This window comes from Syngnathoides biaculeatus, chromosome 10 (genome assembly GCF_019802595.1).
Source record: "Syngnathoides biaculeatus isolate LvHL_M chromosome 10, ASM1980259v1, whole genome shotgun sequence".
NCBI lineage: Eukaryota > Metazoa > Chordata > Actinopteri > Syngnathiformes > Syngnathidae > Syngnathoides > Syngnathoides biaculeatus.
The window spans coordinates 24,158,752-24,183,151 of NC_084649.1; the positions used below are offsets into that span (position 1 = coordinate 24,158,752).

General features: G+C 44.7%; 3 protein-coding genes and 1 long non-coding RNA gene across 4 annotated transcripts in view; 2 read left to right on the top strand and 2 right to left on the bottom strand.

The window, feature by feature from the left end:
• Positions 1–447: 447 nt before the first annotated feature.
• Positions 448–6,937, bottom strand: ilrun (inflammation and lipid regulator with UBA-like and NBR1-like domains). Its single transcript, XM_061833628.1, has 5 exons — positions 6,562–6,937; positions 5,158–5,312; positions 3,726–3,923; positions 3,065–3,324; positions 448–1,601 (listed from the first exon to the last, which is right to left on the bottom strand). The coding sequence occupies exons 1-5, from the start codon at positions 6,717–6,719 to the stop codon at positions 1,566–1,568; spliced, it is 807 nt and encodes a 268-aa protein (XP_061689612.1). The 5' UTR covers positions 6,720–6,937; the 3' UTR covers positions 448–1,565.
• Positions 6,938–7,346: 409 nt separating this feature from the next.
• On the top strand, positions 7,347–10,552 carry snrpc (small nuclear ribonucleoprotein polypeptide C). The gene is made up of 6 exons (XM_061833632.1): positions 7,347–7,445; positions 8,176–8,218; positions 8,304–8,412; positions 8,529–8,588; positions 9,927–10,031; positions 10,122–10,552. Exons 1-6 carry the CDS (start codon positions 7,438–7,440, stop codon positions 10,238–10,240), a joined length of 444 nt encoding a protein of 147 aa, XP_061689616.1. The 5' UTR covers positions 7,347–7,437; the 3' UTR covers positions 10,241–10,552.
• A 107-nt stretch (positions 10,553–10,659) lies between these two features.
• Positions 10,660–16,342, bottom strand: LOC133507987 (uncharacterized). The gene is made up of 3 exons (XR_009796953.1): positions 16,212–16,342; positions 11,829–11,928; positions 10,660–11,081 (listed from the first exon to the last, which is right to left on the bottom strand). It is a non-coding gene; the product is annotated as an uncharacterized LOC133507987 (long non-coding RNA).
• Positions 16,343–20,292: 3,950 nt separating this feature from the next.
• The window catches only part of anks1ab (ankyrin repeat and sterile alpha motif domain containing 1Ab), a 49,397-nt gene continuing 45,289 nt past the window's right edge, over positions 20,293–24,400 (top strand). Inside the window, exon 1 of the mRNA XM_061833624.1 lies at positions 20,293–20,309. The gene's annotated coding sequence lies outside the window, so the exon portion shown is untranslated. The remainder of the gene's footprint in view (positions 20,310–24,400) is intronic.

Genomic DNA, 24,400 nt, shown 5'->3' on the forward strand with positions numbered 1-24,400 from the left:
TGGAACAGAGTCCGACCCCTCTCAAGAGTAGTGGTGCCAGAGCCCAGGCGGTGCGTAGAGGCGAGTCCGACTACATCTAGTCGGAACTTCTCGACCTCACGCACCAACTCAGGGTCCTTCCCTGCCAAAGGGGTTACATTCCACATCCCTAGAGGTAGTTTCTGTAGTCGGGGATGGGATCGCCGAGGTCCCCGCCTTTGCCCACCGCCCAGCTCACATTGCACCCGACCCCTACGGCCCCTCACACAGGTGGTGAGCCCATGGGAAGGGGGACCCACGTTACCCTTTCGGGGTGTGCCAGACCGAGCCCCACGGGTGCAGGCCCCACCTCCGGGCCTGGCACCGGGGGGGGGGGGGCAAGGGAAAGCTACGGTTTCAGATGAAAGCTGAAAAAACAACACTAGGGGACAAGAAACAACCTCTCACAGCAGCACGCTGACTTTTCCCATTTTATTCTCCATTCCAAAACACACTTTCAAAGCTTCCGTCTGTCATACTAATGATAAAAGTCGCTTCCATGAAAAAAAAAAAAAAACATTTGGTGCGTATTTTAAAAATCTTAAAGCTGTGAGTGAAACAAATCTTAATTCGGGGCTGGGGGAACGACGGAAGATGAAGATGCACCACGTTCCACGACAAGCCCCGCCCTCTCCCCTCCCCCCAAAAAAAAGAAAAAAAATTGAACAACAAACTTCATCCAATTTCTTGTTTGTGCAAACAGCAGGAACAGAACATCAGTGCCCAAATTCTCCCTCAAAGCAGAATCAGTGTCAACTTTTCCTTGGATTCACTCACTCATTCATTCATTCATTCACACACGCACACGCTTGAGATTTGAGTTTGATTTCTAGCACCACCCGCTGACCCGGAATACAAATAAATAACGTGGGTGATTTCGTCAGCGGATTCGGGGCAAATCGACAAACGGCAAACGAACGCAAGCGCGCGACCTTTTGTCGACCGAAAGCGACTCGCAAACACGGAACTGAAACGCGCAGACGTGGAAAAATACAACCACTCACCAGGCGAAATAGTTTTGTTTTTCTTTCCTCATGGCTTTTTCAACCCTTTCTCATTTTGTCTGCACGCTTTTGAAAGCCCACCCTCAAAACAAACAACCACACACTCTCTCGCTCACTTTATCCCGTGAAGTCGTAGCGTGGCCCCCTGTGCGGCCGCTGTCTTTGGGATGGTTTGTCTAAGCGGGGGGGGGGGGGGTGTTAAGACGACCAGTGTGACGGAGTAAGGTAAGCCTTGAAGTAATCGGATACGCGAGCGCGACGGGGAATCCAGGTGAACGGACGTGCGGACTTTTTAAGGCCGACGTTTTGTCAAGACGTCCGGGCGACGGCCGGTGTGTGTGGTGAACAGATGACCCAGATGCTTGGGGGTGGAAGGGGGAATAGAAAGAAAGCGTTCGCACATGCGGGCGAGAAAATTGGTCGCCGCTCCGGCCCCGCCCGGCCGCCGCCGTCCGCGTGCTCAGGGGGCATTTGTGGAGAGTCGTTAGAAAACAACAGTTCCTCCGCGCTCCCCTGTGAGGACTCCGAGAGGTGAGGGCCATTCTAGCTCTGTCCGAAGGGGTACGGTCCGTGAACACCCTGAAAACAAATAAGCAGACAAACACGATCGCCATCGCAAATCAGCTTTCCCCATTGAAATGAATGGAAACCACATTTATCCGTTCCTGAACCCGAGTGTTTATGGATATGCTTTTAGAGAAATAAATGAAGGTTTACAGTGTGAGAAAAATATATTGGAAGAAAATTACAGGGTATTATTTTCAATTTAAAAAAAAAAAGTATTTGGGGGGAAAAATGTGAATTTTGTACATTTTTTTTTTTAGTAGTATACCTTATAGAGATTTTAAAGATTTATTTTTAAAAGTCATGTTGAGAAAAAGTTGTACAGTAGTGCCTCGGTTCTCGACCACAATCCGTTCCAGAAGGCCGGTCCAGAAGTGAAATGTTCGAAATCCGAAGCGCGTTTTCCCATGACAATTAATGGAAAATGAAATAATGTGTTCCCAGCCTAAAAAAAAGTGGGGTTTTTTTTAGGCTCAGAACACATTATTTCATTTTTCAATATATTTATTTTTTTTAGCTTTTCCTGATAATAAACTGCATAGTAGAAATACATGTATAGTTTAAATACTTTATATAATCAAATCATTTAAGAAATATATGTATTTTTTGCTTCAAATGTATGCTTTAGTAGTAGAATATGCTAGGCTGGGAGTGCACTGCCGTATCTGTAGCGACTCGGCCCCCAGCCTTGTAAACCTTTTTTTTTTAAAATCAACAAAAGTGCAGAATAACTTTAAACAAACAAAAAACAAAGACAAATTGTTTTTTTATTTACACAGAAAGTAACATACAAAAAAATTAACTTGCAACTTGGAACAAAAGAAAAAAGCAATGCTAAACACTCAACTGTTTCAAATGCTCAAACTGTGGCTCGTTTATGAAAATAAGAAGCAAATTTTTGACTTCCTCCAAGATCTGTGGCCTCTGCTTGCTCAACACGGTTGCTCCTTTAGCAGCATCACTTGCTTTGGGGGCATCCTTGTGTTTCAGAATGGTGCTGATCGTCAATTTCACCATGCCGTAATCCCGCGATAGCTCAGAAACACGCACGCCAGATTCGTGTTGGCTATCAAATTCTTTTTAAAGTCGACAGTTTTACGCACCACTTTCCTTTTTTCAGCCCCAGCAGTTCGACTTGCCTTCTTTTGAGCCATGATTGGGGTTTAATATTGCTCAAAAAGACGAACCGGGACACACGTCCCGTGAAGTGGATCAACTGGTTGCGTCCCGCACGTTACGTCTTTTCCGGTTTGTTTCGGGGGTGCGTCCGAATTCACAATAACAAATCGTCGTGGCGTTGGGAGTATCGATTTTCGTTCGAAAACGGAAGCAAAAAAAAAAACAAATCTCAAAACTTTCGTTCGAAAACCAATTTGTACGAAAACAGACGTTCAAAAACCGAGGTACCACTGTATACAGTATTGGGAATAAATTGTAAAACCAACAAATACGTTTATAAGACACTGCTCAAAGCGTACCTGTCCGCGCGGCACCGGCGTCAGATTGGCCCGCATGCCGTTCGCCGCCCTGTTGGCGGCGTTATTTTGAGACGGCGTGCTCTCGCCGTCGCCTTCGCCGCCGCCGTCTCGCTTGTTCTTGTGCGGCGAAGCGAAAGGGTTGAAGTCGTCCTGCACGTCGCGCTGAGGCTGCGTGTTGAACTCGGTCTCGAAGGACGACAGCTGCTGCGTGACGCCCAGGAGGCCGCCCACCTCCACGCTCAGGATCACCCAGATCACGTCTGGCCGCAAACGACGAGCACACATGCATGTCGTTATGCCACTTGTATGATGACAATGCCATCAACCGGGTTAGTACTTAGCAAGTATTGTGTAGAGCTGCTAATGCTGCATCTGAAACATACCACCAGGGCTAATAAAGTCTCAAAATGAAACCTACTTTGGAACGGCTTGTTTGAAACTGCAATCCTAAATTGAGACCTGTCTAAGACCCCGGACTCAAATCCCTGGCTTGAAACTGTCATTTTAAACCCTAACCAGCGATGGAATCCGTAATCCAAGTTTAGAAACCTTCCTTTTAAACCCCAACCCTCGTTTGAAGCATAATACAGCCTTTTTTTTTTCCCCAAAAACAATAATGAATAACTCATTTATTTGAAAATGCCTTTCCACCGCACCGCACCTCCGTAGAACAAGCCGCTGGCGGTACACATCCTCCACTGGCCCTGGTACATGCCGGGCGAGGCGGGACTTCTCATCTGCACGCTGACGTCGGCCACTTCCCGGGGCTCCAGAGACTTCACGATCACCGTGTTGACGTGGCCGAACTGGTCGCCGCCGATGTACTTGAGGCAGACGCCCGCCGGCCATGACTCTGCGCCTGCAGCAGTGTGGGAAGACCTTCACAGAATGTTCACAAATGTGAGGCGCCGGCTCACTTTGCAGTGAGTGACTCCCACTTGACTTCAATTAAAAACCACAAAAAAAAAAAAAATTGTTGTGTTTGGGTTTGTGCCATCAATTATGTGCTAAATGTTTTAGCCCCCCGCCCCCAAGTCCAGTTGTGAGCGCGAGATGGTGCCAGCGAATTGCACATCAAGCGGTAGTTAGTGAAAAATCCTTTAAAAAAAAAAAAAAAGAATTGCAGCAACACATGTAGACAGACAGTATTAACAACAACAGTATTGTTACGTTATCACAGACATTTACAGTATTCTATATGCTCTGACAAATATTACGACAGGTTATTGAGCATTTTGTCTTCTTCAAGTAGAAACGTATTTTTTGTCTTAAGCTTCGGCGGCAGGTACCTGCAGCCTTTATGACTACTTGGATCCTTGAAACAAGGCTGATATCAACCCGATACCGATACCTGGTTTCAGCACTCGCCCATCCCGAGTATGTATGTAATATACTGCCCCCTGGTGGCCACAGTGTGCAACCCAGAAGCTGACATACACTATTAAAGTTTGACATTTTTATATACATCCATACATTTTCTTAGCCGCTTATCCTCACAAGGGTTGCGGAAGTGCTGGAGACTATCCCAGCTGTGAACGGGCAGGAGGCGGGGTACACCCTGAACTGGTTGCCAGTCAATCGTAGGGCACATAAGAGACAAACAACCATTTGCACTCACAATCACACTCGGGGGCAATTTAGAGTGTAAAATTAATGTTGCTTGTTTTTGGAATGTGGGAGGAAACTGGAGTGCCCGGAAAAAACCCACGCAGGCACGGGGAAAACATGCAAACTCCACACAGGTGGGGCCGGGATTTGAACCCCAGTCTTCAGAACTGTGAGACCAATCCTTTACAACTGCCGCACTGCGCCGCCCCATCTTTATATATCTTTTCATAAAACAGAAAACTGTTGAGAACAATTTTTCTCAATTTAAAAAAAAAAAAGACTAAACATTGCAAGGGGGGCGTGGGGTTACCAAACATTTGATTTGTGCAAGAATTACGTACTCATAACTGGAAATATTGAGCAAAAATGTGCCACAAAAATGTTTTTTTTTGTAAGCAGGGCGAATCGGAATTGGCATGTATTTGGCCTCCCGGACGTAGATCCGAGTCCGCTCGCCACGCAAGCACGACAAGAGCGAGGCGTACCCGAGTTCTGTATCCTCCAGGTCTTCGTGAAGGGCGTGTCGGGCGGCACCGACTCGCCCTCGCCGATCGTCACGTCTTCCACGAACGACATGGACGGCGTGTTGATGCTGGGACTCTCAAAGTCGTAATAAGCGCCGATGGCAGCCTGGAGGTTCCTGGCGGTGGCGGGGAAAAGATGGAACGTGTGAGGATGATGCTAACGCTAGCAGGGATTTGATGCTTCACTGTTAGATTTGGTGGAAACCTTCGAAAACCCTAATTTTAAACCCCAATCCAGGTTTAAAATGCTCATTTGTTAACCCTGCTTTGAAACCCTATCATAAAACCCTACTTTTAAATGCTAAACCTTGTTTTAAAGACTACTTTCAAACCCAAATCCGGTTTTAAAAATCACACTTTGAAATGCTAACCCTGGCTTGAAACCCTACTTTTAAAACCCTAATTGAGGTTTCAAAGTAGCGATAATAGATTACAAATAACTTGAAACCCTGAGCTTGTCTCAGTTGAAAACCTAAATTTTGCAAACTTAATTTCAATTAAATTTAACATCAGTGACTTTTATAATTTGAAAACATCATAATAAATGTATCGTAAACCTTGTTTTTGTTGTTTGGGACCAGTGTGAGGGATCTACTTCAATTTTTTTAAAAATTAAGAGTGGAGATGATTTTTGAAATTTACACTTGAGGATTCTATTTAGCTAACAAGATACAAATATGTATTTGTTCATTCAAAACAAGTGCCAATGTTCTTCCATTTAGTTTTATTTCAGCACGGCATGAATTTTTCCTATAAATAAAACGAATGGTATGTTTGTCATTGATGTGAAGAAACTTTGAGATACACGTATTACATGGGCATTTATTCCGAACACTTTTAAAATCTAATTTAGAAATGTGAAACTTTATTCGCGGCACAAAACGTAAAGGGAATCTTTTTGGGTGGTTTTTTTTTTTAGATTTTTCAAATTGTATTTTTTCCGCCATCGCAGCAGTCACGACCGGTGACGTCACCTCGCGTACGTCACGTGGCTGACGTAACGTCGAGCGAGTGGTAGCCCGAGCGCGGGCTAGCTCAAGCGGACGACGACTCGCAGGGTTTTAATGAACCCGCTCGGCGACTGTTCACGTTCCAAACTTTCCGTTTAACGCGCCCGGCGCGCTTCTTGGACGCCGCCCGCAGGTCGTTTCCAGCGAACGAGCCGTGAAATAAACCGAAAGTAACTCGGCGCCGTGTGTCTTCGCCTCCATTTTATTAGCACGTCGACGTGAGCCAAGCGGGCTCGTTTTATGCGGCGAAGTCGCCGTCTCCCCGTGACAACACAACACGCCAGCGGCAGAGGGGTTGTGGGGGTGCGGGGGTGCGGTGGTGGCCCTCCTCCCCTTCCTCCACCCCCGGACTCACCAGTTGGTCATGTCCAAGAAGAAGGCGCAGCCGGCGGGGTTGAGCTGGAAGCCCAGCAGCCTCTGGAACTCCGTGATGAGGACGTCCTTGTCCGTGGTACCCATGCAGCTGAACTTCTGCATGAGCTCCGCGTCCACGTCCATGTCCGTGCCCTCCATGAGGGTGGCCGGGCTCGGTGGGGTGAGGGGGAACCCTCAGTCTCTCTCTCTCTCAGTCGGGTCCGAGGCCTCGCCGTCTAGCCATAACAAGCTCCTCGAGCGCCACAACAACAAGCGTCAATGCGCATGGCACGACAAGGGGGACGAAGTTTGACGTTGCAACGGCCCCGCGCGTCACCTGCGCCAATCACGTCGTGGCAAATGACGTCATCTGTTGCTATTTGGAGCCCTGCTGCGATTGGCTCTTCACCCGTGCTGGCAAAAAGGTTCTTTTTGCAGCCAAGCACCTGACACGTGAAGGGAAAAATATCCGATTTTTGCTGACACTGCGGCTTTATAATTATATATTCCGTCACTTCATGTTGTGTGTTCAGTGTGCGAAAGAGTTAATCGGCAGTCTTCCCGAACCAGGTCTAATTTCCATCATTTTGGACAACCTCTCGAAGCCAAATTTACGGACGGCCATTTTATTGTTAATTTCCCTCCATTTAAACTCTTCGATAATTGCAAAGGCAATTTATTTTTTATTTATTGTTCAAAATATATATATTTTCAATTTGTCACTTTCATGTTTTTAAGCAGTAGTTCAACGTTTGCGTTATATATCGGACTTGCCGCGGATTTTTTGTCGGAACAATTGTGTGCAGGACACATTCCTGGTGGGAACCTTTATTGGGAACATCGGAGTGGCGCTTCACTTCGCTTTCTCCGTTGAAACATGCCGAAGTAAGTCGATTTCATCTTTTGATTATGGTGACTAAACATTTTCTCCTCAACTTTCGAACAATAAATCAATCGGTCATATGTCTTAGTAGTGGAGTTTCCGTTAAATTTCGACGGTACGAATCGACCGGGTTTCTATTAAGACACCGCAAGCTTTCTTCCGGCTCCGTCTAATTTCTGGAGCCAATTTCACTGCGAAGAGAATTGTTGAGAATAATTTGTGCGTGATTTAATTATTGCTCGGTTATACTTGAACCACAAATATCTCGTTAGTAGCTCGATGCTATGAGTCGACTTAAAACCCGGTGGGGATAGCTGTAGTATATTATAAATTTATATAGAGATTGTGTTAGACGCTAGTCAACTTCCTTTGTCAGTACATTCGATTGAGAACCAAAAATTCTCCTTTTTGAACTTAATGAAATAACGCAGTTTTATTTAATTTTCTATATTTTTATTTTATTACCTGAGCAGATTTGTAGCCAGTTAAAAGAAACAATATTTGGTGCTGTTTTCAGGATGATGTTTAACATGTAGGAATTAGCACCAAATGATCTTAACTGTGTCTAAATCCGTTTTCAAGGCAACTACTTACTGTAGCCGAACGACGTATTAAAAAATGGGATTTAATCAGTGAAAATTTGGCATAATATAAGAATATTATATCAGGAAATAAATGTGCCGTGACTGTTTATAAAAATGAATGTTATTTCTTTGGAATATCGTTCTCCAGGTTTTACTGTGACTATTGCGACACCTACCTGACCCACGATTCGGTAAGCGCGGGGGGGGCATCACGGTTTCCATAACAAACGCTGACCCGTACATCTGTTAAATCCATTTTTAACTGTGATTCTTCAGCCGTCGGTGAGGAAAACCCACTGCAGCGGGAGAAAACACAAAGAAAATGTCAAGGACTACTACCAAAAATGGATGGAAGAGCAGGCCCAGAGCTTGATCGATAAAACCAGTAAGCAAATCGGAGTTTTAAAGATTGCGTTAACCCGAAAGAAATTTGTAACAAATACTTAACAAGGTGCTACATACAAGTTGTCCTTTTTTTGTTTGTTTGTTTGTTTTAAACAGCTGCTGCGTTTCAGCAAGGAAAAATCCCCCCCACGCCATTCACGGGTGCCCCCCCTCCTGGTAAGTTAGCACGGAATCAAACTTGTGACACATCAGACTTGGTTCATTCAAACCAAGTGACCGCGAGGGGCTTTTTCGCCCCGTGTACAACAAATTACGGAAGAAATATAGATTTTGTGGACAGCCCTGGTCACCAGCTGAGCGACACAATGTAACAGAACATTTTTTCATTGGTTGTTTGTAGTTTTGCTGTGTTGACAGTACACAGGCGGACTGGTACTGTGCTACTCGCACCACCACAACCGTTGCAGTCTCTGCAAAGAAGACGTATCACAAATAAGTACAGTTTGTGAATATTTGTTTCCACTGTGGCGATTTAAGTTGACGGTGAATATTTTCATTCATCTGGGTCATTTCAACATTAGCTAGCTTAATATAGCCTGCTATTGTTGGTTGGAACATATTGCAAGGCTCCCGGAAGTGGTTAAGGGTAGATGCAGCCGCCGTCGTACCGTAATTTCCGGCCTATAAGCCGTGACTTTTCCCAAACGCTTTCAACCCTGCGGTTTATGCGGCTAATTTTTGCTTTATTTTATTTTTTTCTAACGGCCGCAAGGGTGCACTCGAGAGGAAAAGGCAAGAGTGAGACCAGTGGAATATGTGTGCCGTGGAAGTGACTTTTACCGGTCGGGCCCTGTTAGTGCTGCTTTTTTTTTAACTGTTAGCGCAACTAGTGTTAAACTCTGTGTACCGTCTTTCTTTGTAAAGATCTCGTTTCAATGTGGGCACTGGCGGGTTTTACACAACTGCGGCGTATGTACTTACCAAATGGTATTTCCTTCACAAATGTACTGGGTAAGGCTTTTAACCAGGTGCGCTCTGTAGGCCGGGAATTACGGTACTTAAAACCCATCCGTGGGCAGTGTGCCATTTTTAAGACATCATGATTTTCACGCATTATATCCTTCAGAATATCAAAATATTGAAGTGTTTTTAATCTGATTCTGGATTTTGGCACGATCTACTAAAAAAAACGAAGTACCCTCTCGTGGGCAGCGTCCCATTTTTGGGATGAGATTATAAATGAGTAAATTTATCATATAACTTAACCATAAATGAAAAATAACTTATTTCCTTGATTGTGGCCTGTTGGGAGACTTTCATCTCTAAGGCAAAAAGTTGCCACCCTGCCCATGAATGGGTTAAATCGTTTTGTCGAACGAGCCAATAAAAGAACCGTGTAATACAATTGGTACATGAGCTGCTCGACACGCCAACGGTCTACCTTGAGCTCCCAAAAACTCTTATAGAGCGGCGTTAAACACTTCTTCAGCCATTTAACGGAGTCCGCTCCAGTGGCGCCGAAGAAACAACTTAAAATGTCGTGGTTTGACGCAGGGGGTCCGCCACGTCCAGGGATGCTGCCCACCCCACCCATGGCAGGTCCTCCTATGATGCCCATGATGGGGCCTCCGCCACACGGGATGATGCCCGGCGGACCCGGTAAGACTTTTTTCCTTTTTATTAATTTAGGAAGTAGTCGTTTAAACGTTTTGAAATCTCACTCACTCCCGCCATCATGTCCGCGGGCAGGAATGCGGCCGCCGATGGGAGCGCCCATGCAGATGATGCCGGGACCACCTCACATGATGCGTCACCCTCGACCCATGATGATGCCAGTCAGGCCGGGCATGATGAGACCGGACAGATAAGGCCGGCGTCGGGGATATTTGCTGTCGTCGTTAAGCGTCGTTGCCACAAGGAGGCGCTGCAGAGTGACGACAAAACAACCCCCCCCCATTCAAAGTTTCAACCTTTCCATATTGCCTGTCATGTATTTATTCCTACATGATACTACCAGACACTCAATTTGGATCGACGATGTTTTGCGCTAGTGGTCTCGTCACTCTGCAGAGACACCAATTAGTACGTGGAATTTTTATTTTCAACATTTTTATTGCAATACTTTTCCTTTTTCATGTTTCGCTGCTTTGAGGAATAAAGCAGTCATTTAAAAACGTCAATGTTTTGCCTTTCTCCTTTTCACAATTAATTCCAAAGCTATACAAGTAAATAATAATAAAGTACAAGTAGTAAATAATAATAATAATACAATTACAGTGGTAGCTCGGTTTTCGAACAAATCAGTTTTTGAATGAAAATTTTGGGATTTTTTTTTTTTTTTTTCCCTTTGGTTTCCAAACGAAAATTGGTATTCGAACGCCCTGACCAGGTGACCCACGACGATTTGTGCTTTCGAACGCACCCCCGAAAAAAAATGGAAATGACGTAACGCGGGCGACGCAACCAGTTGACCCACACACTCCTCTGTATGCAGACATGTCCCGGTAGTGACTTCTTCCAATTGAGCAATATTAACCCCCAATCATGGCTCCAAAGAAGGCAAATGGAACTGCCGGTGCTGAAAAAAGGAAAGTGGTGAGTAAAACTGTCGACTTCAAGAAGGATTTGATAGCCGAATACGATTTTGGTGTGTGTGTTTCTGAGCCATCGAAGAAGTAAGGCATGGCGAAATCGACGGTCAGCACCATTCTGAAACACAAGGATGTTGTCGTTTTTTCTACATTACGTACTTTCTGTGCAAATAACCCCCCCCCCTCATTATTGCTTGTTTAAAGTTATTCTGCATTTTTTTTTTTTTTTTTTAATAAAGATTTACAAGGCTGTGGGCCGGGTCGCTACAGATACGGCAATCCACTCCCAGCCTAGCATACTCTACTGCTCAGGCATACATTTTAAGCAAAAAAATTAATAATAGATTTCCTAAATTATTTAATTATATGAAATATTTAAACTATACATGTATTTCTACTATGCAATTTATTATCAGGAAAAGATTTTTTAAACAAAACATTTTTTAGGCTTGGAACGCATTATTTCATTTTCCATTCATTGTAATGGGAAAACGCGCTTCGGTTTTCGAACGTTTCACTTTTCAATCGGCTTTCTGGAACATTGTGTGGTTGAGAACCGAGGCACCGTTGTAAATATATCTTTGCAAAGATAATGCTCAATTTGTGTAATTTGTAGTGTGCAGTACTATAAAGGGTGTCAAATTAATTTCAGCTGCGGGCCACATTGGATTTTTTAATTTAATTTTATTTTTTTGTTGAGAAAGATTGCATTCCTTGATCACCAACTTCTGTGGCTGAATAGTTTTAAAAAAAAGATTGAATGAAAAATGTATCTTTAAAATTGGTTTGTTGCCCCCAGCCCCCAACACCACTCATATCCATTGGATAAATTAAAACATAAGACAAAATAAAATTTAGGACTCACACTCCAGAAAGAAAGTCCAGATTTTATGAAGACATGTTTTCCTTCAGCCACAAAATGACGTAGCGGACCCCATCTCGTCTCTGGACCTGGAGTTTGGAAACTGCAAAATTTAGAAACCACGTTTATTATTATGCATTATTATAATCTCCAATAATAAAACGTTAAATTAACACCTGTGACTCCAATCAAAACAGAATTAAAGGCAGACTTTCTACCAATTGCACGCAGGAATATAATCCTATTCTTAATCCTACCGAAGTGCATTCTGGGAAAATATTAAACTTTCCCGAGGTCCGTGTGGAATATTAATTGTCACAAAAGTACGTGATGGATCGAAAATGTCAATCTTTCATTCTTTCCATATTGTACTACATAATCTCAATTTCAATATTATAAAACCTCCCCTACAGATGGCGCCAGAGAGTCATAATGGCCTGACTCAACTAAAGATGACCAATTATCGAAACCTGTGTGACGCAGTAATGAAGTCATAATTATAGACTTTGAGCGCATAAATATAAAACAAACCAATGGGGGGAAAAAACTGTACGCCGTTAAGTGAACGTGCCTTTGTGTACCAGGGCCACTCTGCACCACATCTGTCATTTTTGGAACCGGAGCACATGGACGTTGTCACGTGGTGGTCACTGAGCGCCAAGCGATGCATTCATGCACATTTTATGTAAAGTGTCTGTCACGTGACCTGATAAAATATAGATATATGAATATTCAATGCGGAGCTTTTATTCCTATGAAGGGGGGTGACAGACATCAGAGACCGCAAAAACTTCATTAGGTGTAACTCGAGCGCTATCCGAGGGCCGAGTGGCCGTGAGGTAAAAATAGGATATAAAGGGAAATTTAAGAAAAATGGAATAATTACCAGTGAGTTATTAGACAATATGAAATCTGGCATCCCACAGGGTTGACTTTTAAATCCTCTAACTTTTAATGCATTTGATAGATTATTATTATTTCTATCTATCCCTTATCCGAGCCACTTATCCTCACAAGTGCAGCTATCTTCGGACAGGGTACGCCCTGAACTGGTTGCCAGACAATCGCAGGGCACATAGAAAAAAAAAAAAATAGTAATTTGCACACACATTCACACCCAGGGGCAATTTAGAGTCTCCAATGATTGCATGTTTTTGGGATCCATCATCCATTTCCTTAGCCGCTTATCCTCACAGGGGTCACGGGAGTGGAGCTATCTTCGGGCAGGAGACGGGGTACGCCCTGATCTGGTTGCCAGCCAATCGCGGGGCACATGAAAAAAAAATGATCATAATTTGCACTCACATTCACACTTAAGGGCAATTTAGAGTCTCCAATAAATGCATGTCCATTCATGCTTCCATTTTCTTAACCGCTTATCCTCACAAGGGTCACAGAAGTGATGGAGCCTATCCCAGCTCTCAACTGTCAGGAGGCACGGTACGCCCTGAACTGGTCGCCAAAAAAAAAAAAAAAAATTGCAGAGACAAACAGCCGCACTCTCAATCACACCTAGGGGCAATTTAGAGTGTCCAATTAATGTTGCGTGTTTTTGGGAAGTGGGTGGAAACCGGAGTGCATACCCGGAGAAAAGCCACACAGGCACGGGGAGAACACGCGAGCTCCACACAGGCGGGTCCGGGATCGAACCCGGGACCTCAGGACAGCGAGGCCAACGCCTCCTCTAAAACCACACCAAATAGTACATTTTAACATAATAATTGTAAAATTGTTGCGTAATTGTTGGCTGGTCCTTGTGACTTAAGGAAAAGTCAGCAGTTCGGGCTTGGGTGCAGATGCTGACAGATGAATATTTAACGCGCTTATTCATAAAACATGTCCGCACAGCAGCAGGTGAAGGAGGAGGATCACAGCGAGTGTCCACGCGGTGCCCGGCGCTGGTGGGCGGCCCACGAGGGGGGTTTGCGGTGGGCGGGACGCGGGCTACGCCCAGTGAGGCAGAAAATGGAGGAAGCGGAGCATGCAGTCACATTTTGCTCTAGCGATCATTTTTCATGTCGCAATTTCTCAAGATAGAGTTGTAACTTGACAAGAATAATGCTGAATTCCTTTGATTTTTTTCGATCGTGGGCGGGGGGTGGGGGGGTGGTTGTAATTTTACAAGTCCACTATAATACTGTCATTTAAATAAATTGGTGGCGTAATTGATTGAGTTAATTAATCCCACAAGAGAATTTGAGCAATTAATGGACACTCATCTGAGCGCTACAGTAGAATGTGATGCATGGTGTCCCTCAAGGGTGACTTATAGGTCCCCTAACTTCTAATCAACACTCAAAGAATGAATATTTTAATTGAATCAAGTCAGATTTCCACGAGGATGAATCTTTTTGAAAATGTTTTCAGCATTGTAATTACTATTACTTAGAAATAAGTCATTTTACAAGACAGCGTTTTTTTAAGAAAATTTAAAAAATAACATACTTTCATTAAGTGTAAATTTCATGTATGTTTCTGTAATGAATTTTAATTTCAAAAACCCTTTTATCCTTTTTTGGAATGGTGTTGTTATATTAGCCTGTCATTTTTTCCCTCTCATAATAAAGCGTTATTTTTGTAAAACGATCATATTGCATGAATCCGTTTATTTTTCAGAGAAAAATACATTTTGTTTGTCATATTTTGTCCAGTGTCCAGTTTACAAGAATAAGACATTGAGATGAAGTCAAACATATTCTATTCAGTTGCATTCAATTCCAATCAAATCCCCATCAGAATGAACACAACATGCACTAATAGATTTTAATTTTTTTTTTTTTTTAAAAAAGAATATTTACTGCCATAAATCCAAAGAAAAAGAAAAAGTCAACGGTGTGATGCTCTGTACGCTGGGGTCTTGGACTAGTGTATTTGTTTATATTTTGGGGCACATTTGAACTTTCGCTGAACGACACGCTTTGTGGAGTATTTTTGTTTGTTGACGAGGAGCTAAAATTGGAAAAAAAAGCTGATCCATTTTTCATGTGGCCTCACCTCTGATGAGAGCACTTCAATGTTTTATCATCACCTCGGACATACGCCGCATCTGGTCCTGAGCGCCGCGGAAAAGCATTTGCGGATTTGTTCCTCTTCCTCCTCCCAAACGCCACAGGTTCATGCTCTCTATAAAAATCCATCCATCCGTTTTCTTAGCCGCTTATCCTCACGAGGGTCGCGGGGACTGCTGGAGCCTATCCCAGCTGTCAACGGGCACCCTGAACTGGTTGCCGGCCAATCGCAGGGCACATCGAGACAAATAGCCGGACTCACAATCACACCTAGGGACAATTTAGTTTCCAATTAATGTTGCATGTTTTCGGGATGTGGGAGGAAACCCACGCAAGCATGGGGAGCAAACTCCACACAGGCGGGGCCAGGATCAAACCCCTGACCTCAGAACTGCGAGGCTAACACTTTACAGCTGATCCATCGTCCCACCCATATAAAAAAAATATCATCCATAATCAGTCACTCACATCTGAAAAATGTACGGGTGTGGTCAGTCATGCCCGCAGATATAAAGTTGCGGGTGTGTGTTCCGTTTGTAATAATGAGTGTACCCCTTTAAGAGCGGAGGGGGGCGGTGTCAGGTAAACTAGAAAGTAGAAGTAGGCTGAGCAGGTAAAGACTCAGTTTAGAGGGAGGATTGGTCAAGATTACAGAAAATAAGCGACGACTTTCAATATCTATGTATTTCTACTCGGAATAAATTTTACACACGTGACTTTTCACGCTCGATAGCGCAGATTTACGCAAATCCTTAACTGTATAATACAAGATTTTTGTAACAATGACCATCATTTTATGGAATAAATCTCGCCAGAATAAAAGACTTGAGACAAAGGCTTCATTTAACCCGGATGAAGTCACTTTTTCATAATCTTTCAAGAATAAATCGTGATCGAGTGAGAATATTAAAATTAACCCAACAAATTACATTTGTGGATTCTTTAAAAAAAAAGAAAAATAACAGACTAATGTGAATCAAATCTTAAAATCGGAATAAAAAGTAGTAATGCCACAAGAATGAAGATTTTTTTTTTTTAAAGAAAAATGTCATAATCTATATAAAGTTGAAAGGCATAAAAATGCAAAACCTACGTAGATCTGCGCAGGCTGAGGAATGTCAAGGATCTCGTCAAGTTAAACTATAGCACAAATTTCTTTTCTTTTCTTTAGTTTATATAAATAAATATTAATAAAGTATTCTTGGAAGATTTCTGCATTTTCTAAAAAAAAAAAAAAAAAAAACTGGGTTTTTTTTCCGTCATCTTTTTTTTTTCCGTCCTCACAGAGAAACTAAAGCGAGGTGCACAATTAGCAGTTCCCTTCATGATAATTGCGGCAGAAAAAAGAAGCCAAAGCGAGGAGTGTTTTCCCCCTGACCTCCGAGTCCTCAATTATTGTTCCCGTCTGCGCTTCTCTATCTCCTGGGCAGACGCTCCTTTTCTCCGCCGCTGTCAGTCAACAAGTTGGAAAAACTCATTTGGCGTTGAAAAGGGGAAGCGCAATCTGCTTACCGCCGCGCTCTTTTGTTCAAAGTCAGCGCTTTTCCTTTGTCGTACGAGGCGAGCGCTTGTTTTATTTTAACGTTGCGCGGCTTTTGTGTGCGAGAGCTTGAGCGAGAAAGACAGCGCAGTGCACGGAATGGTGACGTGACACGATGTCTTCTCTTCAAGTGGGAAGAATCAAATTGAAAGGATTTTCGGTTAGCTAGCATGGACTTCGTATAAAAGTGTCAATTTTATTTAAAAACACTTCGTTTTTGTCATACAACAATCCAGAAAAGGCCCCTACTTCTGGTTGACCCAGTTTTGTACCTGCTTTATCCATATTTGGGTAAGATCAACCCCTATCTTCTGATTGGTTGCCGAGCGCGGGGACTCGGTAGCGAAAAGGGACTGCGGAGTTGATGATGATAATAAAGTTGTACCGTAATTTCCGGCCTACAAGCCGCGACTTTTTTCCACACGCTTTCAACCCAGCGGTTTGTGCGGTGGTGCGGCGCTAGGGTTAGCACACATGGCAATAAACCTCAATACACAGAAAGCGTTTAACGCTAGCGTGGCGCTAACGCTAGTGCCGCGGTAGCGTTAAACTCTTTCTGTACGTTAGCGCCACGCTAGCGTTAAACACGCTGTGTACCGAGGCCTATAACAAGGTGCGCTCTGTAGGCTTGGAATTAAGGTAATTGTGCAATAAATTTTTTTTCGGGGGATGTCATCAGACTTTTTTAACAATAAACAATAATTTACATGACAATTAGTCATATTTGTTGGGGGGTATAATTTCTGACACATTGTAATTTGTCAAGAACGTCATTTCTAAAATAAGAACTCAATCTTTTGTGAACGAAATTGTAATTTTACAAGAATAAAGTCATATGCGAGAACAGGGGTGTCAAAGTCATTTTTGTCGCGGGCCACATTGTACTTGCGGTTTCCCTCAGAGGGCCGTTATGGCTGTAAAGTGAGAAAAATCTTTAATACACGAAAATTATGAACTAGTTTTGGAATCATATATCAAGGGTAATGGGGTTTTCCAACTAATGTTGTTTGGTAACACAAAAATGCTTGTGATATCTCAATGTTATCATTTATGATATGACAATATAAAATTTTGGTATAGATTTGAACAAAAAAAATCATGATTTGCCTCCGCAGTACTCATAAAATCACGCGGCGGGCCGGATCTGGCCCCCAGGCCTTGAGTTTCCCCCCTGTGTGCTAGAATGTAATGTAAAACGTTAGCTCCGCTTCGCTAAACATGGATTCATAAAATATTCTTGTTTGTATTTCCAGTTATGGGGAAAATTCCTCCACAATTGAAAACAAACCCATTTGAGGGCTTACCTTTCATGTTCAATGTTGACACTGTTTCGCTCGCGTCCTGTAGGTGGCAGTAATGTGAAAATCCAGGTGCTTTGCCAACCTGGCCCACAAAAGAAAAAGACACATCAGCGGTTTGTTGACTCAAAAGTAAAAAATACAACACCTCAACTAGGTAGCTTCAAAAATAACGATACTAACGGCTCAACTGTGTGAGACATAAGTGATTAAAATTGATTTTTGCAAAAAAAAAAAAAAAATTATACAATTTAAAACAAGACACAGAGTATTATCGTCTAAAAGAGAAAAGTGCAGTCATCGAAACAGAGTGACTATAAAAGTGCTGTGTGGCTTTGGAGCTTTCCAAAAGTGTTTAAAAAAAAAAAAGGAAAAAATTCCGCTCATACAATGTGAAGGTCACAGTCTATTTTTAAGGGAAGCTCTTTTAAAGCCTGGGAGATTCTACGAGAGTTAAAGTTAGAAAGGCTAAAAGCCCGAGCGCCGGGTCGACGCAGACCGAGGACCATTAAACAAACAACAAAGTTTGACGCCGGGGCCAGAGAGACAAAACTTTCCCCCCCAGAATCGGTCACTTTTTTTTTTTTTTTGTTTCCCCACGATGACGACAGCTACGTATTATTGCTGTGTTCCAAAAATGTCATTGGAAAAAAAAAAAAAAAAATCACGATTGTGACGTTCACTACAGGTGGCGTAAAAGATTAGACTAAACGGTTCCGTCTTTGGTTTAGCCGAAGAAGAAATGGAAGAAGCCCGGCTAAGGGTTAGCTTTGGCGCGGGACGCCGGGGTTGAGCGCACACGTCCGGATTTGCCTGCCTCGCTATCGGTAAGCGCGTACCCCGCTTTACGAACGACATACATGACACAAAGAAATCTCATTATATGTATCCGATACGTCACGTCATATGTACTGTACCTTGAAAATTTGAGGTTAATCATCCATCATTTAATGGTGTTTTGAGCAGATTTTTATCGGCAATTACGAATTTCCACCGGCGTCGCCATTTCGGCGAATCACATGACCTGACGTGTGCGGATGTGTCGTGTCATGTGCGCAGACAAAGAAATCCTCGCCAATTTGTAGCGTCTTCACATGCGGTACCGCCACGATCGGACACGGTAAAATACCTTACTGTTATCGTGAAATTTTGCCATAATTCGGATAGAAATAATCCGCGGAATGTTCGGTGGCACATTCTGCGCGGTAAGAAAAAGAATTGTTTAAGGACCGGAAACCGGAGTGCCCGGAGAAAACCTACGCGTAGTGGGACTTGCGTCATTCCCGTCCAAAGAACCATCCGAATATTCAACATTATTGACAAGCCGCAGGTTCGGGCTTCCGGCCGCTCCACCCTGAGAACGTCCGATCTCATAAGATCTCGGGACCGAAGCGGTTTGGCCCCGGTATGCGTTCCCAAAGTGGGGTCTACGGACCCCCAGGGGGTGAAAAACGTCTTTCCAGGGGGTCCGCGGCACCAGGTCTGAGACAGAGTAATAAAAATATATTTTTCTGAAGAAAAGAACGACACATTTTTAAAAAATGTCTTTATTATTTTAATCATTTTATCATTGGCGAAAGTTGAGGTTGGGTGTCCGGGAGCTTTTTGAACAACCTCACTGGGGGTCCGGGCCCAAGTTGGCTTTAGGAACCACTGATCTAAGATGACACGCTGCGGCGACCCCTAACGGGACAAACCGAAAGGAAAAGAAGAAATCTGTACGGACTTATTCCTCCGTCTTCCCGATTAACCGATGCTGCCAATTTTTCATCAGATGAGGATAAATCCGAGAAATTAGCGGCGGCCACAAATGTGTCCCAACGTAAGCGAGCCTTTGTTTGCACACGTAGATCATGTGACTTGTCAAAATGGCGGCGCCCAGGAAAATTTGCAAATTGCCGATGAAAATCTTCCCAAAACACCTTTAAATGATGGAAGATTATCGTCAAATTTTCAAGGTAGAGTACTTATGACATGACCTATCGGATATATTGTTCATCCAAACGACCGGACATCCCCTTTAAGCGGGCAGAGTGATGTTTTTCATATGAATAATAACGCTTTCCCCCCTAAAAAAAAATTTTCGGGTTTGTTTTTGATTCTTTTGAATTAGAGAGGGTCAATTCTGAGCTGGAGGCATTGAAATCTGTCAGAGGTTGTCGTCGTCATGGCTCCTTTGCTCGTGGCACGACGGCAAACATGGAGCGGCGCCCGGTCTCTTCACCCACACACAACACACACACACACACACACGCACAAAACCACGCATCCGACACGTGCGTGCACGCACTGTTTATCTCCTTGGATTATCTGCGCCGTACAAAATGTATCTTCAGATGTGGTTGCAATGAGCCTTTTTTTTTTTTTTTTTTTTTTTTAATAGACGCTGCTTTTCCGCCGTCGCCGCGCTCAGGGGAACGTCTTCCTGTCGGGGGGATCTGGGAACGTTGTTCGGTGGACAAAGAGGCTGGGCCGCTTCCTCGGGGTCAGCGGCGGAGCATTCAGACTCTCTGAGGGGGAAATCAACTGGAAGCCAAATTAATGGACTTTCCCCAAACACAAAGCGGGCACTTCATGAGGGACATTCAAAAACAACGACAAAAATGAGTGTAGTCACCCGTGACTTGCTGCCTGTGAGGTGAGTCTTGTCCCATAAAGCCCAAAGTAAAAGCTGACTTCGAGGTGTACGTTCCGTGAACTTCTGTGATGTCCGTCCATCCATTTTCTTAGCCGCTTATCCCCACGAGGGTCGCGGAAATGCGGGAGCCTATCCCAGCTGTCAACGTTACACCCTGAACTGGTCGCCAGCCAATCGCCGGGCACGTGGAGACAAGCTGTCGCACTCACAATCACACCTAGGAGCAATTTAGAATGTCAAGTTAATGTTGCATGTTTTTGGGATCTGGGAGGAAACCGGAGTGCCCACCCGGAGGAATCCCACGGAGGCACAGGGAGGAAACGCAAACTCCGCACAGGCGGGTCCGGAATTGAACCCGGGACCTCAGAACTGTGAGGCCAACGCTTTACCAGCTGAGCCAATGAATGAAATCCAAAGAAAGTCTTGCATGAGCTTTGACTACAAATCACGATCCACCGATGTGAATTGTTTAATTTTGTGGTTCTGTGGGTGCTGTATCATCGGGGACCGGAGACTCAAAGTGACAAGCGGTGAATCCGGTCAAGAACCCGAGTCACGAATACAAAGCAGTTGATTGGAGTTGAATATTAGCTACGAGCTCTTTATGCATCACAGCGGCTGCAAGTTTGGGACTATGTTGGACTGCGTCGTCCCTGCCAAGTATAGAACCAACTAGATGGAACTACACAGTCAAAACGGTGAGATTTTGAAGACCGGGACTTCGTCTTGGGGCACGTTGCATCCTCTAATCCACAGGTAGCAGGCCGTGGATGCTCGCAAATGCTTTGTTCTATTAATATATAATTCACACAGGAGAAATTCACACTTTGTAGTCCGAAAACTGAATTCCCGACAGCCACGGGGGACAGACAAACAAACGTGCCACGGAAGAACTCGAGGTCGGAGGCGGAAGGCTGGGCAAACATGCCGTTGCGGAACTTGTGCTTCGAGGTGGAATCCTGGACAAACAACCAGAAAGAAAACAGGAAAACGTGCTGAGGTGGATCTCGTAGTCAGAGGCGGAAGGCTCGGCAAACAATCACGGCAACAGGAAAATGCGCTGAGGAAGGACTCATTGCTGGAGGCGGAAGTCTGGGCGAGCAGCCGCGGGAACAGGAAAACGTGATACGGCAGAACTCAGTCGGAGGTGGCAAGGATTCCTCGTGCAGCGTCGCAGCGTCTCGCGTGCACAATGTTGAACAATTTGACAGTTTGAGTCTTTGTCATCAACAAAGTTTTTCAGAAGCGCGTGTGGCTGACAGATTGTGACACATTCGCATCTGTGGAATCATTACCTAAAAAAAAAAAAAAAAAAAAAAAGCAAAATTCTTCTTTTCCTTTCGACTTGTCCTGGTAGGGGTAGGGAGAACCTCAACATCTTCATTTCTGCCACCTCCAGTTCTACTTCCTGCCACCGTCTTTAATCCGTCCATCCTGGCCAGCCTCACCACTGTTTTATAAAGGTCCTAGCGGAGACTCTTCTGTCACATAAAACACCAGACACCTTCCGCCAATTGTTCCACCCCACTTGGACCCGTTTCTTCACTTCCTTACCACAATCTCCGTTGCTCGGTATTGTCGACCCCAAGTATTTGAAGACGTCCACCCTCGCCATCTCTTCTCCGTGGAGCTTCACTCTTCCTCCTCCGCCCCTCTCCTTCACGCACATATATTCTGTTTTACTTCGGCTAATCTTCATTCCTCTCCTTTCCAGTGCGTGCCGCCATCTTCCCAATCGTTCCTCCGCCTGTTCCCTGCTTTCACTGCAGATCACAATATCGTCTGCGAACATCATGGTCCAAGGGGACTCCAGTCTAACCTCATCTGTCAGCCTATCCCTTACTACCGTAAACAGGAAGGGGCTCAGCGCGGATCCCTGATGCAGTCCCACCTCCAGAAAAAAAGCTAAATGAAATGCTAAAAACACTCGCTGAGTGAGCTAAACCCTGACAAGATTTGACTCCACATTTTTGATCGACTGTGGGGATGATTGTGCACAATGTCAAGTTATTTAAATACCAAAAAAAGTCAAAGAAAAAGTCAAACTCAAATCTGCTTAGCCTCACAAGATTCAAGTGTTTCCTTAATGGCCCGCTGCGACATATTTAATCTCGTGGTTTTATCGTTAACATCGCACTTTTCCTCTTTGACATTGCTGGGCCACTTCTGCGGTGTCATCACAAGAGGAGGGGGGGGGGGGCAAGCATACTTGCTTAGTCAGCTGAATTCTCAAAGCCTGCCAACATTTCGCACACGACGGTTTGACTTTCGAGGCGCATGCCGCACGTCCGGCAATCTCAGTGGAACGCAAAATGGCGCTCGCGGTCCGCAAAGACACGGATGCCAGCGTTCTGCGCCAAGCACGCACCGGCGTAGGCGACCCACGAGGGGGGGAATAGAGCCCGGAATCCTAAAGATGGGTTTGTGTGCCGCGACCCCTGAGTGCGTTGTTTGTTCCGCTTCCTGTACGCAGCGGCGGCTGTGGCGTGGCGGCTGTCTTTCCCCCTCGGGGATCATCAGCCGGCTCCTTCATGTTTGGACTTACGGGTTGTGGGCTCGTAACAGGCCGTGAAGACGTGATGCTGTTAAACCGGGGGTGTCCAAACTATGGCCCCGGGTGCCGTTGGCCGCCCGTCGTGCTCCGATTTGTGACCCTATTACAAAAAAAACCTACATAAATAACTCCTTTAAAAATTGTCTGCTTCCTGTAGATTGCTGTTGCTTTGGTTCTGAATGTGGGGACGGGGTGCAGAACTATTAACTATTTGCCATGTTAGCATTAGCAGAAATCTGTGGCAATGCAGTTTTAGCAAGTTTGATTAACATTAATTGGACACCCCAAATTTCCCATAGGTGTGATTGTGAGTGCGGCTGTTTGTCTCTATGTGCCCTGCAATTGGCTGGCAACCAGTTCAGGGTGTACCCCGCCTCCTGCCCGTTGACAGCTAGGATAGGCTCTGGCACTCCCCGCGACCCTTGTGAGGATAAGCGGGTAAGAAAATGGATAGATGGATGTATGTTTGATCAATCAAAGTCAGAGAATTTCCAAATGGTCCTTGTGTCCTTCCATTTCCATTTTTTTTTTTTAAACGATCCTTGGTTGAAAAAGTTTGGACACCCTTGCGTTAAACCATCACAAAAATAGCACGCACATCCCCGTCGCAGTCACGGAGATCGTCAGACGTGGCCTTCTCCGCTTGGTTTCATTAGACGTGGCGTTTGTTTTTCGCCGGCTCAGCACTACTCGCGGCAGCGCGAATCCCCGCGCACACACCCCAGGGGAGAAAAGGGGGTCATCTTCCCTGTCACGGCCACGAGAGAGGCGAGGTGAGCAACGCTTGGCTGATTGAGGGCACGGGCGCCCAGGCGTGCTGTGCGCGGAGATGGCGGCCCGTCAGAAGAGCATCGGCGGCGAGATGAAGGAGAGGCGGGGGTTGGGGTCGTCACGGTGACGCCGCTCCGAGACGCAACGCATCGTCGTCACGGTGGGCGATTTTATCCGAGTCGGCCGGATCAAGGAAAGACAAAGTACAGTCGGTCATAAAAGTTACAATGATGAGCCGCGGAAACAAAATCCGGTTTTTGTTTGTTTTTAAGAAAAATATTAGGAGAATCATGTTCTGCCACTGTCAGCTGATGGGGTTTGGGTTCATCTTGATTCGCGTCAAGGTTAGGGATTTGGGTTGATTTGGGTTTGGGATACATTTTCTTGGGGTTGCTTTGGAGTTAGTCACTAGATGGAAATTTTGGGGAAGACAAAAAAAAAAAAAATGCTGTCTTGCTAGAAAGTTCCTCAATAGAGTGAACAACTCCACCAATACACGTATCCCGACCGGTCACTAAAACTGAGTTTCTTCAGACACACCGGAAAGAGCTGGACTGTGACCTCCATTTCAGGCGACTCTGGAAGCGAATTCATAGAAGGCAACGTGGGCAAACGTCAACGTGCACCAGTAGCCCGATTACCCAGCTGCCAGTCCGAATGATGGCCGGGCTCTCGGAGCGCTCGTGTTCTGAGTCTACCACAGAAATCTTGGGATGTCATTCATATTTCATGTTCTAATAGATAGTTATGATCAGCACAATGCCCC

Excerpts from the sequence above, each read along its gene's own strand:
- ilrun (XM_061833628.1), bottom strand. The coding sequence starts at position 6,719 with ATGGAGGGCACGGACATGGACGTGGACGCGGAGCTCATGCAGAAGTTC. Across the intron at positions 5,313-6,561 it reads TTCTTGGACATGACCAACTG|GAACCTCCAGGCTGCCATCG; the intron begins GTGAGTCCGGGG and ends CGCCACCGCCAG. Across the intron at positions 1,602-3,064 it reads CGCCGGTGCCGCGCGGACAG|GGTGTTCACGGACCGTACCC; the intron begins GTACGCTTTGAG and ends ATTTGTTTTCAG.
- snrpc (XM_061833632.1), top strand. Across the intron at positions 8,219-8,303 it reads CCTACCTGACCCACGATTCG|CCGTCGGTGAGGAAAACCCA; the intron begins GTAAGCGCGGGG and ends GTGATTCTTCAG. Across the intron at positions 8,589-9,926 it reads CACGGGTGCCCCCCCTCCTG|GGGGTCCGCCACGTCCAGGG; the intron begins GTAAGTTAGCAC and ends GGTTTGACGCAG.